We start from the raw sequence: 18,070 nt of genomic DNA on the forward strand, positions 1-18,070 counted from the left end.
ATAAATAAATAAATAAATAAATAAATAAATAAATAAAAATTGTATTGCTTTGCTCTCTCATAAGTGGGAGCTGAACAATGAGAACACATGGACACAGGAAGGGGAACAACATACACTGGTACCTGTCAGGGGTTGGGGGACAAGGGGAGGGAGAGCATTAGGACATGATGCATGCAGGGCTTAAAACCTAGATGAGGGGTTGATAGGTGCAGCAAACCACCATGGCATATGAATACCTATGTAACAAACCTGCACGTTCTGCACATGTATCCCAGAACTAACAGTAAAATAATTTTAAAAAAAGAAAAACTGTTTTGCATACTTGAAATTCACTAAAAGGGTAGATCCTAAGTGTTCTCACCACCCACACAAAAAGCAAATGGTAACTGTGTGACATGATGAGTATGTTAATTAGCTTGATAGTGGTGATCATTTCACAGAGTATACATGTATCAAAACATGTATACAACATAGGTATACAATTTTTATTTGTCAATTATAACTTAATAAAACTGAGGGGGAAGGAAGTTTTAAGCTTTGGGCAGAAATTGCTAAGGGAAGAACAGGCACACCTGGGAAGAATTTTTTTAGTGACTTGGGGAGGTGTAAGTGAAGCCACAGCCTAGGTTTTCTGATCTGAACCTGGTTCCCAATAGAACACATAGGATAAGGAAAGGGCCAGCAAAGCATTTTCCAGGACAGGAACAAAGAGCCCACATCTCACCTGTAGCCCCAAGAAAGCCTCGACCTGTGAGTCCACACCCATGGGAGAAAAAAAGAAGAAAAAGGGCCAGTATGAAAATAGAGAATGGAATTCCCAGAAAAAGGAATGGCAGAATTACTGGAGAAGGAGTTTTAAGAGTGTGTGCGGGAAAAGGAGAAAGAAATTAGGGCAAGAGTCTGCCCCGAGCTCCTTCAGACATCCAGGGGAATCTTATTTGGCCAGACACAGGAAGGTACTGCCTTCTAAGAATTCTATTAGTCAAAAGTAGACCCAAAAAAGGTGGACCATAGACCATCCTGGCTAGCACAGTGAAACCCCATCTCTATTAAAAATACAAAAAATTAGCTGGGAGTGGTGGTGTGGGCCTGTAATCCAGCTACTTGGGAGGCTGAGGCAGGAGAATTGCTTGAACCCAGGAGGCAGAGATTGCAGTGAGCCAAGATCATGCCACTGCACTCCAGCCTGGGCAACAGAGCAAGACTCCATCTCAAAAAAAAAAAAAAAAGGAAAAAAAAGGTGGACCACAGAGCAGGCTATATACAATGTATTTGCTACCCTATAATACAGTAAAACAAAGTGTAATCCCAGGGATTTTGCCCAGGGTAAAAACTAAAAACTCAAAAGAAACATACCACAATGTCATCATGTTTGGGAAGTAGGACTAGACTATTTCTTCATACCCTTTTTTTTTCACACACACACATGCATTACTGTTACAAAGCAATAATAACAAATAATTCCACAAATTAGAGATTGGCGTTAACAACGTTTCTCTGAAAATTGCTACATTCTAAGAGAAATACATTAGGGTTGCCAGATAAACTACACTAATTTGGACATACTAAAAAAAAAAAAAAATTCTTGTTTATCTGAAATTCCAATTTAACTGAGTGCCTTGTAGTTTTATTTGCTAAATTTGGCAATCTTAAGAACAAGGCTAGTTGCTGTCTTAACCAATTAAGAAGGATTTAGAAGAAATAGTTTGTATTAGTTTAATTAGCTCTCTTTCCTCGTAATGGCCAGATTAGTTTGCTGACAATGGAAAAATGGAATTCTGACTTGGGGAAGGGAAGAAACTGGGTGGTAATGTTGAAATAGCCCCATTGCTAGGGCTGTTGCTGCTATAGTGGTTTTCAGGGTAACAAGAGCTGGTGTTATAAGAGCTGGTGTTATGAGTGAGAGAGAAGGGGCTTCAGGAAGCAGAACGGAGGAGCATGGAAAAGGTGGAAGAACACCATACTCACATCTAATTCACTCCACCGTTTTGCTGGGACCCTCTAGGTAAAAATGCTGCAACCACAGGGTAACTCTACATGGCTAAAAGTTAAGTCATGCCATGGTGAATTTCAGAAAATTAGAATAATTCTTTGGTATAACCAGTTCAAACACAAAAGTTAGCTGTGAGGAGCATAGTGGGGTTGGCTTTCAGAAAAATGTGTTTTACATATATATATGTATATGTATGTATGTGTATATGTGTGTGTGTATATGTGTGTGTGTGTGTGTATATATATGTGTATATATGGTGTCTTTTCAGGACTTTGAAAATGACGTCGCTGAATTTAACCAGAAAGTAGAAGACCTCGACCGAAGACTGGGGACTATCTTTATTCAAGCTTTTGATGATGCACCTGGCTTGGAGCATGCCTTTAAGGTTTGTGTAAATGGGGCAAGAGCCACTGTGTCCTGGATACTCCCCCAGCCCTCATCAGAGGATGATACGGATACCTTTCCAACTGTTCTGTTCCTGCAACTATTAATTATTCTTATTAATCTATTAGAGAAGGATGTGGGAATCCTTCTCATATCAAGAAAGTGTGCAGAACTGGGATTCTCAGGCTGAGTACTTAAGCTTTCCTGAAAATGTAACAAGGTAAAAATACGTTTAAGAGGAATTTCGGCAGTGATCTCTTCAGGTGCCACACCATTATCAGTAGGGAAAGTGTGACCGTGCAGTACCATGGCTATTGAACCATGGTTGCTAGGTTGATTCGATCTAGAGCAAACCACCTCCCAGGTAATGAGTGATAGGTTTCAGGCATCGATCACTGGAATAAGATTTTTGCTCTTACCATATCACGCTCAGATCAGGTAGTAGAAAGTGTATGGAGGAGAAGGTTTAGGACAAGGCATAGATGATGAGTAGGTCAGTGACTGCACAGCTGAAAGCGCTGCATCGTGAGACATGAAGACTCGGTGGAGCATGATATGCCTTCCACCAAGCAACGAAGAGGCTTATTCTGGGCCCGGCGCGGTGGCTTACGCCTGTAATCCCAGCACTTTGGGAGGCCGAGGCGGGCGGATCACGAGGTCAGGAGATCGAGACCATCATGGCTAACAGGTGAACCCCTGTCTCTACTAAAAATACAAAATAAAAAAGTTAGCCAGGCAAAATAAAAAAGTTAGGCGGGCGTCCGTAGTCCTAGCTACTCGGGAGGCTGAGGCAGGAGAATGGCCTGAACCCAGGAGGCAGAGCTTGCAGTGAGCCAAGGTCACGCTACTGCACTCCAGCCTGGCGGACAGAGCAAGGCTCTGTCCCAAAAAATAAAAAAGGCTTATTCTATAAAATTTTAAGGATTCCACTAGTTGGTGGAAGTTACAAGAAGTCACATTGTGGTTTAGTAGAGGAAAGAGGTTTCTGTCAAAGCTGTTTAAGATGGAATGGACTTCTTCAGCAAGTAGTTCAGTTTCTGGGCACTGAAAATATTCAGACACAGGATCTGTGATGGGTGGGACAATTGTAGAAGAGGCTTCAACCTGGATGGATGGATCTGTGCTATTCTAGAATATTTGGTAACCCAAATGTAGCAGGCTCCATTAGCCATTGGGTATATATATACATGTAACCTTTAATAAATACTGTAATTCACATTGGAAGGCTTTTGAGATTCCCCTCTCCAAGCATCTGAACCAATTCTAGTGAAAGGGCTTGCCTGTGTCCACAGAATGGTCAAGCATGCCACCTCTCCAAGCGTTTGAACCAATTCCGGTGAAAGGGCTCACCTGTGTCCACAGAATGGTCATGCATGCCATTATCTGTCAGGGCTCACTGAAACTCTGCTTCTCAGGTAACTTGTGGGGCTGAAACTCCATCTGTGCACTAAGGATGCCCAGCCCTACCCATCATATAGATCCCTCTCCACCAGAGATGTTCAGGAGCCTTCAAGGGATGCCTCACAAGTATTCTCAAGTCACTTTGAAGTCTTTGAAATCACGGCATCTGCTACATGTCTACAGACCCCCTTTAAATTTTATCTGCCAAGAAGGGTGCCTGAAGGAGTCTTGCCATTGCTTTTCTTCTGATGGTCCCACCATGAAAATATCTCAGTGTGGGCCAAGGGCATGCCTCTTTGGGTTCAAAAATTCCAATCCTTGAAATTTTATGGTAGAGTAGGGTTCTGAGCAGAAGTAGAGGGAGACCTTCCCTCTACTGATGTAGCACTGCTTGTACCCAGAGTTTCAGAGGGCTCATAAAAGCAGATGATTTATCTTCTGACCTTGACTCCTCTTCTCAGCAGAGTTTCCAACCCAACCCATGGAAACTAGTAGGAAAACCATAACCCTCTGATCCCTTCTGCCTACTTTGTTTCTCTCTTTTTGGTGATCTCACCAACAAGAAACTAAAACCCTTCCTTTATCCCCAAGCAAAAGCAAAATCTCCAATGGACATAAGCTCATGCAGAGAAGAACTTTTTTAAGCCTGGGGAGTAGGGATCAGAGAGAGTACCTGACTCTGGATCTCCTGCTGCTGCTGTAAGATCATCCAACTACTAGGTGGCCTCTCAGTGGACATGAATCCATAAGTACATCTGGGCCAAGGGCTGTGTATAGAGGGTGCAGGCTGGCCATGGTCGTCCCTCAGTGCACATACCTGTACTTCCTCAGCGGAAGATGGGAGCCATAGAACTCGGTGGAGTCCGGCTCTCTTATGCTTCCATTGAGGCAGAGCTACTTTTTACCGTCTCCAGAGATCTGGGTGATTGTTTTGTGGAAGAAAGTGTGACCCTAGATCCTCCCCAATGGAAGGCTTTTTAACACCTTTAGAGAGTCCTTAGAGTGCCTTGGAATCATTTAGGAAATCCAGTCAAGCTGTCAGGTCTGGAAAACATCTGGCCAGGGACCCCGTATTTGGCCTTTCTCTGTACGTGGTCATTCTGCATAACATGGCCTGGACACCTCGGACTTCTAGGAGCCGTCTAAGATTATGAGCTGATGCCAACCAGCTCCTAGAGCTTGCACTCCGTCCAGGCTTTGCATGCCAGTGAAGCAAAAAAAAATGGCCCAACCTGCAATAAGGAGGTAGGATAAAGAGCATAGGGTCTTAGACAAATACAGACTGTTCAGCTTCCAGTTTTAAGACGTGGATGTAATTTTATATCGTGTTTCTCATGTTCTTTGACTTAAAGCCAGGGTTCCAATTTTTTTTCTACAAAAGGTCAGAGAATAAATATTTTAGACTATGGGTACATGTGTTTTCTGTCACATCCTCTTTTTCATTTTATTATTTATTATTTATATTTATTTATTTTTAAGAGAGTCTTGCTCTGTCGCCTAGGCTGGAGTGCAGTGGTTCGATCTCAACTCACTGCAACCTCTGCCTCTCGGGTTCAAGCGATTCTCATGCCTCAACCTCCCAAGTAGCTGGGGTTACAGGCACATGCCACCATGCCTGGCTAATTTTTTTTTTGTATTTTTAGTAGAGACGGGGGTTTTGCCACGTTTGCCAGGCTGGTCTTGAACTCCTGGCCTCAAGTGATCTGCCTGTCTTTTTCTCCCAAAGTGCTGGGATTATAGGCATGAGCCACAGTGCCCAGCCCTCTTTTTAATTTTTTTTTATTCTTTTTTTAAATGCAAAAACCATGCACTGACGCCACAGGCCAGACTTGGGCGGGTTTGGCTGCCTGCTGCTGTACTTTGTCACCCCCTGGCTTCAAGCACTAGGTGGAGATGAGAGGTTATCATGGAAGGCACGTTTAGAAGCAGAGTAGTATTGGTATATCCTAAATATAACTGAAGTCCTACATGGCCTCATCTCAGAAAAGCATCACAATCGAAGAAACACAGTCCAGGAGCCAGAAAGTAATTACAAGCATTTCACATCTTGATTTTGCTGCTCCAGGAAACACTGAGGGATTAGGGCAGTCTGAATGCACCGGAACACATCTTCAGAGCAAGCTTAGCATCACCGCCATTCTCAGGGCACCTGCTCTCAGAAACTATTTCCTTGTCCCCATTCTCAAATTTTAGCCCTTCAAATTCTCCCCAACATCCAGCTTACTTAGCAGCCTTTTCTGTTCCATCATCACCTTCTTTCTGTTCTAGGTCTTTTTTTTTTTTTTTTTTTTGAGACAGCATCTCGCTCTGTTGCCCAGGCTGGAGTGCAATGGCGCCATCTTGGCATCTTGGCTCACTGCAACCTCCGCCTCCCAGATTCAGGCAATTCCCTGCCTCAGCCTCCTGAGTAGCTGGGATTACAGGCACCCGCCACCACGCCCAGCTAATTTTTGTATTTTTAGTAGAGATGGGGTTTCACCATCTTGGCCAGGCTGGTCTTGAACTCCTGACCTCGTGATCCACCCGCCTTGGCCTCCCAAAGTGCTGGGATTACAGCCATTGCACCCGGCCTGTTCTAGGTCTTAATTATGTAGCTCAACTTAACCTTTCTGGGATCTTTAGTTGTCCCTTTATTGGTTTATCCAGATTCTTGTGCCAAGTAGAGCTGGGGGTAGGTAACTCAGCAGACAGGAATTCTCTGTCAGAAGCAAAGGAGAGGAGAAAGACTATGAATATCATCCACATATGAATAATTACTGGTCCAGTTCCACGATAACACTGTTCACTCTTCTTACGTTTTTAGGCATATGAAGGAAAAACCAGAGCACTGGATATGTATGACCACGGAAAGGTTTAATCTGTGATTTATTTTTCCTCTTTTTCCTCCACCTTCCCTACAGCTGCTAGACATAGCAGGAAACCTCCTTGAAAGACCACTGGTAGCGAGAGATACATCTGATAAATACCTGGTCCTCATCCAAATGTTCAACAAAGATCTGGATGCAGTGAGGATGATCTACAGTCAGCATGTCCAGGAGGAAGCAGAACTTGGTAGGCTTGTTGAAGGGGATTTTGATGGGGACGTTCTGTTACTGGGAAGAAGCAACGCATTCCTCTTGTATTTGTTAAATGTCCATGTATGGATCCATACATTCTCTAAAAAGAGCAAGCACAACCTTCTTGCTTGAAATTCCAGACCACCTTGGGTGACCAGGGAGCTCTCTGAACTGTGGCTTTCCCTGTTTCTGGGGCTGAGATTGGCAGGCTGACCCAGCGTGGTGCAGTCTTGACCGCCTCCGTTCAGCTGAGACCTTGGCATCATGTATGAGTTGATCCTTGATCAGTGTTGCTACACTGACTAATCTTCAACACACCTCCATTCCAAAATAAATGTTTGCATGCCTGAGAAAAGTTTCTTATGCCTTCCAATGCCATAGCAACCATGCTTCTGGTGGGAGGAACCAGCAGGAGCCCTCCAAAGGGCAGTACCGTGCCAAGGCATGATGTCTCCATTTTTATTATGATGCTTAGAGTCAAAACAAATGCATTTCAGTTTTACATACATTTATTGAATCCTTACTACATGCCAAACATGCCTGTGGCTATTGTATACTGTGGCAGGTCAAGGTAAGGGATAAAATAATTAATATGAAAAGGTGATTCTTTATAGAATGTTGAGTATCGCTCAACTTGAGCTATAAAGAATGGTAACAAGCTGGGAGCGATGGTGTGAACCTCTAGTCCTAGTGACTCAGGAGGCTGAGGCGGGAAGATCACTTGAGTTCAGGAGTACGAGGCTGCAGAAGCTATGAGCCTGCCACTGCACTCCAGCCTGGGTGACAGAGCAAGACCCTGTCTCTCAAAATAAAATAAATAAGGGCCGGGCACGGTGGCTCAAGCCTGTAATCCCAGCACTTTGGGAGGCCGAGACGGGCGGATCACGAGGTCAGGAGATCGAGACCATCCTGGCTAACACGGTGAAACCCTGTCTCTACTAAAAAATACAAAAAACTAGCCAGGTGAGGTGGCGGGCGCCTGTAGTCCCAGCTACTCAGGAGGCTGAGGCAGGAGAATGGCATGAACCTGGGAGGTGGAGCTTGCAGTGAGCTGAGATCCGGCCACTGCACTCCAGCCTGGGCGACAGAGCAAGACTCCGCCTCAAAAAAATAAAAAATAAACAAATAAATAAATAAAATAAAATAAATAAGAAACAAATAAAATACATTCCTATAGTCAATCGCACAGTGCTCTGCATATAGTGGGTGCTCAATAAGTGGTTATTGGACTGAATGGCCTCTGGCATCTGAAAAATGATGCCATTTGGAAGAAATAAATTACTGACTTCTTAAGATGAAAAGAAAAGAAAGAACAAGAGACTAAAACTCTTCCTTCCTCCCCAAGCAAAGATGCATTGTGGATGGGAGATTCGAGGGCAGGTTTATGTAAAAGGTAGTCTTGAGCTGAGCCCTAGAAGTTGGGAGATCAACAGTAAAGGAGAGGGGGCAAAGGCCTTCGGAGAAGACATGAGAGGATACGGAAGGTGATCAGCTGGGCCTGCCTGTAGCCAAACAAGGTGTGCGGAAGACACCCAGTCAGCCACGGCATTTGGGGTCAGCTTGGGAAGTGCTCAGAGTGCTGGGTTAAGGAACTTGGAATCATGATCGAGGGTATGGGAAATTATCAAAGGCTTTTAAGTAGCTGAGCAACAGGATCACTCTGCTTGCTAGTAGGTTTCATGGTGAGGTCATCGAGAATTGCCTCCACTTAGAAGTCATTCCAAGAAAATCCATTGACCAAGCTTTATGTGGGATCATCCCCATGACTTCTTATGGTCAGATACAGAGTTTGGAAACTCAAATGTCTTCAGAAGCTATAGCGATAACAAATGACCACGACCTTAGTACCTTAAAACACCACCACCCATCTTTCAGCTAACAATTCTTTTTTTTTTTTAGATGGAGTCTGGCTCTATTGCCCAGTCTGGAGTGCAGTGGCATGCACAGTATCAGCTCATCGCAACGTCCACCTCCCCAGTTCAAGTGATTCTCCTGCCGCAGCCTCCAGAGTAGCTGGGATTACAGGCACCTGCCACCACGCCCGGCTAGTTTTTTGTATTTTTAGTAGAGTCAGGGTTTCACCATGTTGGTCAGGCTGGTCTCGAGCTCCCGATCTCATGATCAGCCTGCTTCAGCCTCCCAAAGTGCTGGGATTACAGGCGTGAGCCACCGTGCCCGGCCATCAGCTCACACTTCTGTAGGTCAGGAGTCCAGCATGGTGCATCTGGATTCTCTACTCAGAGAGAATCCCAAAGCTGAAATCAAGGTGTCAGCCAGGCTGAGTTTGCATCTGGAGGCTCTGGAGGAAAAATCCACTGCCATCCTCCTTGCTGTTGGTAGAATCCAGTCCCTCATGACTATAGGAGTGAGGTCCCCATTTCCCATTGGCTGTCAGTCAAGGGCCACTCTTAGCAACTAGAAGCCATCTGCATTCATTACCATATAGCCACCTCCATCTTCAAGCCAGCAACAGGACGTTAAATCCTCTTATGCATCCAATCTCTGCCTTCCTCTCCTGCCGCCAGCCAGAGAAAACATTCTGCTTTTAAGACCTCACCTGATTAGGTCAGGCGCAGCCAGGGTCCTCTTCCTCCTGCCATATGACATAGCATGACCACAGGAGTGAGGTCTCATCATAGCCACAGTTTCAACCTATGCTTGGGAGAGGATTATGTGAGGGTGAGGGTCATTGGGGGTCATCTTAGAGTTTTGCCTATCATGGAGGACAAGCCGGAAATGAAAATCATGGATCTGGACTGAGCATGGTGACACCAGGGAAGGGTGGTACACGTGGTGAAATAAAGGAAGTGGCCACTTCTCTAGTCGCTATTTAGAAATGCCAGCGGATTCTTGCTAATCTTGTCATTTTCTCCGAGAAGCTAGGAAGTGAGATTCTTTAAAAAGTGAAACCTCACATTTGGTAAATCTTGACAACTAAATATAAGCAGACAAACCCAATGCCTGGGCTAACATAAACGTATCTAATCTGTGTTGACTCGAGTCCAGGGCTTCATAATCCATATGGCCTGCCTCATTCATCATCTTACGGAATTCTCGTAGGAACCCTGGAAGTTAATTAAGCAGGGAAGATATTATTCCCATTTTATGGATGTGAAAATTGAGACCCAGAGTGATTGAGTTGTCTGTTTAAGGGAGTGTTTTAACCCTGACTGTCCAATTAGAGTCATCTTGAGAGCTTTTAAAAAACACTCAATGGTGGCCGGGTGCAGGGGCTCACGCCTGTAATCCCAGCACTTTGGGGGGTCGAGGCAGGTGGATCACCTGACATCAGGAGTTGGAGACCAGCCTGATCAATATGGTGAAACCCCATCTCTACTACAAATACAATAATTAGCCAGGTGTGGTGGTGGGCACCTGTAATCCCAGTGACTTGGGAGGCTGAGACAGGAGAATCATCTGAACCTGGGAGGCAGAGGTTGCAGTGAGCCGAGATTGCACCAATGCACTCCAGCCTGGGCAACAAGAATGAGACTCTTTGAAACACTCATGGCTGGGCCCCTCCCAGAGCAATGAAATCAGAATAGCTTAGGCAGAGGACCCAGGTCCCCTGAGGCTGAGAGTGTTCGTCTCAGGGTCATTCTTTCTTCCTGCTTATGTGCTCCCAGGGTGACTTTAGTCTGGAGATAATGAGGCAAAAGTGGAGTACCTGGCTGGAGGCGTTTGCTGGGTGGAGAGGGCGGAGGTGCTCTAGACTCATTTCGGTCTGTCTGTACCATGTCCCCAGGGTTCTCACCGGTGCACAAGAACATGCCCACTGTGGCCGGCGGCCTCCGCTGGGCACAGGAGCTGAGGCAGCGCATCCAGGGTCCTTTTAGCAACTTTGGACGCATCACACACCCGTGAGTATTGTGTTCCTGAAAGACAGGTTTGTCTTGGGCTGCTGTTCCTGCTCTGGAATCCGAGTGTTGTAGAAATGCAACCCGCTTAACGAAAGCAAGAAAATCACCTTCCTTTCTTTCCATTTCCAGCAAGGGATTAGGCACCCATTGGCCAAGCAGTCACGATATTGATGCATTTAGACTTATGGGCAGGGCCCTTGGTGTGAAGTGAGGTGTAACTGGCTGACTCCTTTTGCTCCGGGCATTCATTTCTGGAGGACAATGAGCCAGGAATTTTAAGCTCTTGGAGTTCTTCCACATGTCTCCCTTTGATACCATGTCTCCTTGCTGCTGAGACCACTGGAAAATAATGAAGTATGAGGTCTCTGTCCATATTGGGACAACCCTGGGAAACCTGTTAAAGATGCAGGTTCCAGGGCCTCACCTGTCACTGGCTGAATCTGAATCTGGCATGGGCTGGGAATCTGCCCCTTCGGCAAGCTCCTCCTCTGATTCTGATGGTGACCAGGTTTGGAAACCATCAGCTTGCTTCCTAGCTGAGGTTAGAAGCTGAGATAGAAGCATCTCAGCTGCTAATTGTGATACTGTGTTTAAGATGCTGCCTGAGGAAAGGCAGTCTTTCTCTGATCCCTCTTTCTAAAAGACTTAATCTTGCTGAGAGCACACAGGTTTTGGAAAACACAACAGAAGGAAAGGAATCAAACTCTGGCCATTGGACTCACAGGCGTTTTGGAATTAGGAAGAGCCTTAGAGACCCTCTGGCCCAAGTGGGAAGACTCAACACCGTCAGAGGCCAGACAAAAGGATGGCCAGGATGGGGTCTGCAGGGGGCCACCAACACCCCACTCCGGCATTGCCAAGCGGAAAAGCAGACCCAATGTGAGCAGTCTCCCGACTGGCGGAGATAAGCTGGAAACTGGATTTGAGAGTTGGACATCCAATTTTCCAATGATCAAGGATTCCATTTTTTCTCAAACTGCGCAGATCTAACAAAGCATGCCTGTGAGGCTGGTCTGCCCTGCAGGTGACCCATTTGCAACATCTGCTTGGGTCTGGGTGAGATCTTTATTTTCAGATGAAGAAATGGAGGAAATGAAGAGAGAAGTGAGGTGACTTGCCCAAGGTCCTAGAGACAGCCAAAGAAAGAACTGGAAGAAATGCCTGGTTCTCCAGGCTCCTAATCCAGAATGCTTCCTGGGGACCCCCAGCCCTGGAAGTTTGGTGGGGAGTAGCTCTGAGCCCTCATGCATCTAAATCAAGCAGCAGAAGGCAGAAGGGAGAAGATAGGTGAATGGGGTGGGGAGGGATGCCAGGGCTGCCCCTAGAACGTGGACTGCCACAACTGTCACAGGTCTGGTTCCCAGGAAGGAGACCTATGATGTGTGCAGGAATTTATAGAGAATCTTTCAGGAATCGCACCCATGAGGGAGGGAGGGGGAACAGGTTGGGCAGAGAGAAGTTGAGCTGCTGAGCTGTAAGAAAGTTGCAATGGGTGTCTCAGCCGGTCCTCCACGGAGCTTGGGCCCTTCAGAGCTGTTCTGCCTCTGTACCCCCACATCAGCTGGTTGCATGTGGGCTTTCCTGGGGAGGGGCATGACCTTTGGGCCAGGCAGCTCTCTTTGGCCAAAGCTGTTCCCAAAGAGGGAGGCAGTGGTGATTCCGCAGCAGCCAACACTCCTGGCTGGAGGGGACAGGGCGAGGCAGGGGTTGAAGCAGGGAGGTTTGGAGGGGTACGAGGGCTTGGTCCCAAGAGGGAATCTGGAAGGTACACAACAGAGACCTCTATAATTCCCGTGAAAACTCCCCCTTCTTTTAAAAATGATTCAAATGTTTATTACGGGCCAGGTGCAGTGGCTCACACCTGTAATCCCAGCACTTTGGGAGGCCGAGGCAGGTGGATCACCTAAGGTCAGGAGTTTTCGACCATCCTGGCCAACATGGTGAAACCCCACCTCTACAACAAATACAAAAAATTAGCTAGGCATGGTGACAGATGCCTGTAATCCCAGCTACTCGGGAGGCTGAGGCAGGAGAATCGCTTGAATCCCGGAGGCAGAGGTTGCAGTGAGCCGAGATTGCACCATTGCACACTGGCCTGAGAAACAAGAGCGAAACTCCGTCTCAAAAAAAAAAAGAAAGAGTGTATTCTGCTCTATAATAGGTATTGATTGGTTACTGAAAATGTTTTAGATTCCTCACCATGAAGTGACATGGAAACTGCAGGAATTTCACTGTTCTTGTTCCTGTGACTTCCCACTCAGCCACACGCCCTTGGGAGAAGCCTCACTCTGCTCTGGCCTCATTCTTTTCTAGATACAAAACTGAGACCTGGGGTTGGGGCCTGTGGGGCTTGTGGAAATCACACAGCTTGGGAGGAGAAAGCGCCCATTCGGGCTGAAGCACATTCCACCTCTCCTTGCTGCCTGGCAGATGCATCTGCCCTTTCATCACGAAAGTGAACTGAGTAATTGAGAGGGGAAAAATGCCAGCAAATTCACTGCTTTCTCTGCAGGCGCTAGGGCTTCTGTGGAAAGCTCGAGGGATCTGGTGAAGAAATCCTATGTTGGGCCAGGAGCAGTGGCTCACGCCTGTAATCCCAGCACTTTGGGAGGCTGAGGCGGGCAGATCACGAGGTCAGGAGATCGAGACCGTCCTGGCTAACACGGTGAAACCCTGTCTCTACTAAAATACACAAAATTAGCCAGGCGTGGTGGGGGATGCCTGTAGTCCCAGCTATTCAGGAGGCTGAGGCAGCAGAATGGCGTGAACCCGGGAGGCGGAGCTTGCAGTGAGCCAAGATCGCACCACTGCACTCCAGCCTGGGCGACAGAGCAAGACCCTGTCTCAAAAAAAAAAAAAGAAAGAAATCCTGTGTTGGTTTAAAGAGCAAATGGATTAATAAGCTGCCTCTTTGCCAGCAGGACAAACAGAAACAAACCTCCATATAGTTAGTGTGAAGGTTTTAAAGAATTAAAGATACTTCACCAATTTTTTCCGGGAGCTAGAGTTTCATTAGTGTTGCAGCAAGTGTCAAAACCAGTGGGTAACGGTACCTCGAGCCACACTCTCTTCTCTGGTCCTTAGCATTCCTGCAGAAGCCTCCATGTGTGTGTGTGTGTCTGTGTGCACTTGTGTTTACACATGTTATATGTACATGCATGTGCACTGTCACGTTATGTGCATTACATGTGCACATGTTTCAGGGGTAAGAGCTGGGAGGGACCCTCATGTAAAAACGCGAAGAAGTGGTAGTGTTTCAGATCACGTGTTCTAGATGGATTTCAGAAAAGGAGAAACATATGTATTTAAATATATAAAAATCATTTTAATATACATGTACCTACATAGATATTTACCTGGCATATATTGTTATAGATAATCATGTATGACTTACACAATGGGGTTATGTTCTGAGAAATATATCCTTAGACAATTTCATCATTATGTGAATATCATAGAGTGTATTTTCACAAACCTATGTCTATGGTCTAGCGTATTGCTCCTAGGGTACAAATGCGCTATGGTCTAGCATATCCTAGGAACAATATGCTGTATGATCAATATGCTGTATGGTCTAATGTATCACTCCCAGGCTACAAACCTGTGCAGCGTGTGACTGTCCTGAGCATTACAGGCAATTGTAGCACTATGGTAAGTGTTAGTGTATCTAAACATATCTGAACATAGAAAAAGTACAGCAAAAAATAAAGTATAAAAGATAAAAAATGGTACACTTGTGTAGGACACTTACCATGAACGGAGCTCGCAGGACTGGAAGTTGCTGTAGGTGAGTGAATGCGAAGGCCTAGGACATTACTGTACACTTTTATACGATTGGCAGCACAGTAGGTTTGTTTACACCAGCATCACCACCGGCATGCGAGTAATGCCTCGCACCATGTCAATAGGCAATAGGAATTTTTCAGCATCATTAAAGTCTTACGGGACTGCTGTCATACACACATATATATGTTGACCAAAATGTCATTATGTGGTGCATGACTATATATAACATTGATGGTCTTAAATACAGAAAATTATGGCACCTAGAATTTTTTCATATCTCAATTTCCCTTTTATTCAGGTTTTTGAAGGACCTCACATACCTGGCGCGTGACTGGCCCAGCTAGGTGAGGGTGCTGGTGGAGCTGCAGGCAGGAAACTCTGACACTTGCAGAGCTGCCTGCATTTCAGGAAGTGCAGATGCCCTCCAGTGGCCGGAGTAAGATGTTTGGGAAGAAGAAGGGCTCTTTCAGGGCTGTTTGGAAACCAGCCAAGGAGCTATTCACGCTGTTCTTTGGAGACTGCAGTTTGTTCCTCGAATAATTATTTTAACTTCTTCTAATTCTGTGTCACTTTTTCTCTTTTGTACGAGTAGTTGCATGGAATCTGCAGAAGGAAAGCGAATGAAACAAAAATATGAAGATACGCTCTCACTGCTAGAAAAGTAAGCAACTTCTGGGATTGTGTGGGTCTGCAAATTGCACAACCTCCACGCTGTCTTCTGCAGCTCTGAGTTTATGCAGATTCCTCAGTGGCTCTGAAGTATCACTCTATGTTTTATGTTATAACAGTGATATTTGTGAGTACTGTATTTCCGGGTTGCACACACCTAGGGTCTCTGGGGAATTCAGCTCTATTCTGGACATAAATACTTTTCCAGTGCAGTTTTGCTGGGAGTGTGAACTACAGCTAGGAGTGGGGTGCTACTCACGGAACTCCAAGATGGGAGTCACGGAAAACTGCAACAGCTGCTTACTCAGCAGAAGCAACAGGCATGCTGCGCAAAGAGACAATAAGTTTTAAAAAGTCCTTCCTGCATCGTTTTATGGATAAAGCGTAAGAGTGAAAATTTTATATGACTTCAAAGTTGTTCCTGCTTTAAAGCTGAATAAGTCTTTCGGGGGCTCAGGGTCTAGAAACAGCCACTAGTTTGCCTTCTTCTGCCATTTGTTCTTTCTCCTGGTTCAGGAGGGAAGAATGGTGGCCCTTGCGATTATGATTGTGACTATACTTGGCATTGTTCCAGACAGATTAATTAACAGCACCTCTACCTGCCAAGTAACACACATTCCACCCCTTTTACCTCCAAAATAATCTTTCTTCAAGTCCATCCACTCCTCTGTCTCCAACAGCAGCGTCTTCACAAGAGACTGGAACTTCTCCAGGCCAAACTGCTGCAGTGGCTTCCTAACAGTCATTGCTGCCTCCAGATCTGTCCCCCTGAGTACCCACATTGTTACCAAATCCAATAATGTCACCACAGCCACCACCAGCTGGGAGGCCTTGCAGTGGTTCTCACAGCCTCTTTAACATGACATGAAGAGTCTTCCCTGAGGTGGTCCTTGCCTCCTCACCACCACCTCCAGCCTCTGCCATGCTCTGTAATCCTTGTTTCAAGCACACAGTTTCAGGCATGCTGTTTCTCACCTCTACCCTTTGGCCATGCCAGGAATGCTCACTCTCCCTTTGCCACCCAACCTCTGGCTATCCTCTGAGACTCAGGCAAGCGTCCCTTCATCACCTCTCCTATGAAACTTTCCCTGACATTCTCCTTATCATCCCCAACCCTCCACCACTGCCATTAGGTGTCTGATTTCCTGTACATTTCTTTCTTTCTCTCTCTCTCTCTCTCTCTTTCTTTCTTTCTTTCTTTCTTTCTTTCTTTCTTTCTTTCTTTCTTTCTCTCTCTCTCTCTCTTTCTTTCTCCTTCCTTCCTTCCTTTCCCTTCCTTCCTTTCCCTTCCTTCCTTCCTTCTTTCTTTTCCTTCCTCTCTTTCTCTCTCTCTCTCTCTTTCTTTCTTTCGATGGAGTTTCGCTCTTGTTGCCCAGGCTGGAGTGCAATGGCATGATCTCAGCTCACTACAACCTGCCTCCCAAGTTCCAGCGATTCTCCTGCCTCAGCCTCCCAAGTAGCTGACATTACAGGCATGAGCCACCATGCCTGGCTAATTTTTTTTTTTTTTTTTTTTTTTGAGTAGAGACAGGGTTTCTCCATGTTGGTCAGGCTGGTCTCGAACTCCTGACCTCAGGTGATCCGCCTGCCTCGGCCTCCCAAAGTGCTGGGATTACAGCTGTACATTTTTTTAGGATTGCATTTGCTACACTGTGTCAGGGTGATCTGCTCGCCTGCGATCCCCACCATTAACTGCCTTTACTGTCAGGTACTCATCCATCATTTTTATCCCCCAAGCCCAGCACATGGTAGGTGCTGTCAGTGTGTAATTACTAAATGATGAACGTCCATGAGCTACATAAAGATTAGTGTGACAGCAAATCTTCCCCAGTAACTTCTTCCAACATTTACTGAGACTAATTACAACTTCCTTATCCCCCCAAAAGATCTCATGGGGTCTTCCTTCTCTTCTGTGATTTAAGCGATGCTACCTTTAGAAATCTGTGGTTACGGCCGGGCACGGTGGCTCAAGCGTGTAATCCCAGCACTTTGGGAGGCCGAGGCAGGCGGATCACCTGAGGTCAGGAGTTCAAGACCAGCCTGAACAACATGGAGAAACCCCATTTCTATTAAAAATACAAAATTAGCCGGGCGTGTTGGCACATGCCTGTAATCCCAGCTACTCGGGGGGCTGAGGCAGGAGAATCACTTGAACCTGGGAGGCGGAGGTTGCAGTGAGCCAAGATTACACCATTGCACTCTAGCCTGGGCGGCAAGGGTGAAACTCTATCTCGAAAAGAAAGAAAGAGAGAAAGGGAGAAAGAGAGAGGAAGGGAGGAAGGGAGGGAAGGAGGGAGGGAGAGAGGGAGAGAGAAAGAGAGAAAGAAAGGAAGAGAGAGAGGGAGGGAGGGGGGAGGGGGAGAGAGAGAGAAAGAAAGAAAGAGAAAGAAAGAAAGAAAGGAAGAAAGAGAAAGAAAGAAAGAAATTTGTGGTTACTTGCAGAAGCTGACCCAGTCTGGCTGGGTCAATGACTAGTAGTATCTTCAATTCATGTTAAACACAGATTATGACCAGGCACTGGGGAGCTGAGAGGGGGCTTATGAGGTGGCTGTTGTCTCTGACCCTCGCAGGTATGAGACAAGACTTTATGAGGACTGGTGCCGGACAGTATCAGAGAAGTCACAGTACAATCTTTCCCAACCACTTCTGAAACGTGACCCAGAGACGAAGGAGATCACTGTCAACTTTAACCCACAGGTTAGTCGGCTGACAGTAGCTCTCTTTTGGGTGCCTGAAGAGTTTCTTTGAATTCTGCTGATTTCAAAGGCATAAAGACTTTTTTTTTTGAGACGGAGTTTCACTCTTGTCGCCCAGGCTGGAGTGCAGTGGCACCATCTCAGCTCACTACAACCCCGCCTCCTGGGTTCGAGTGATTCTCCTGCCTCAGCCTCCCAGCATAAAGACTTTTTATAAGACCATGC

At 46.1% G+C, this 18,070-nt stretch overlaps 1 protein-coding gene across 1 annotated transcript in view; it reads left to right on the forward strand.

The window, feature by feature from the left end:
- DNAH9 (dynein axonemal heavy chain 9) overlaps positions 1-18,070 on the forward strand; it is a 381,759-nt gene that overhangs the window by 33,496 nt on the left and 330,193 nt on the right. Inside the window, 5 exon segments of the mRNA XM_017855172.1 lie at positions 2,262-2,378; positions 6,679-6,829; positions 10,580-10,694; positions 15,073-15,141; positions 17,720-17,846. Coding sequence (XP_017710661.1) covers positions 2,262-2,378; positions 6,679-6,829; positions 10,580-10,694; positions 15,073-15,141; positions 17,720-17,846 — 579 coding nt within the window.

Source organism: Rhinopithecus bieti, unplaced genomic scaffold (genome assembly GCF_001698545.2).
Source record: "Rhinopithecus bieti isolate Rb0 unplaced genomic scaffold, ASM169854v2 scaffold_40077, whole genome shotgun sequence".
Lineage (NCBI taxonomy): Eukaryota > Metazoa > Chordata > Mammalia > Primates > Cercopithecidae > Rhinopithecus > Rhinopithecus bieti.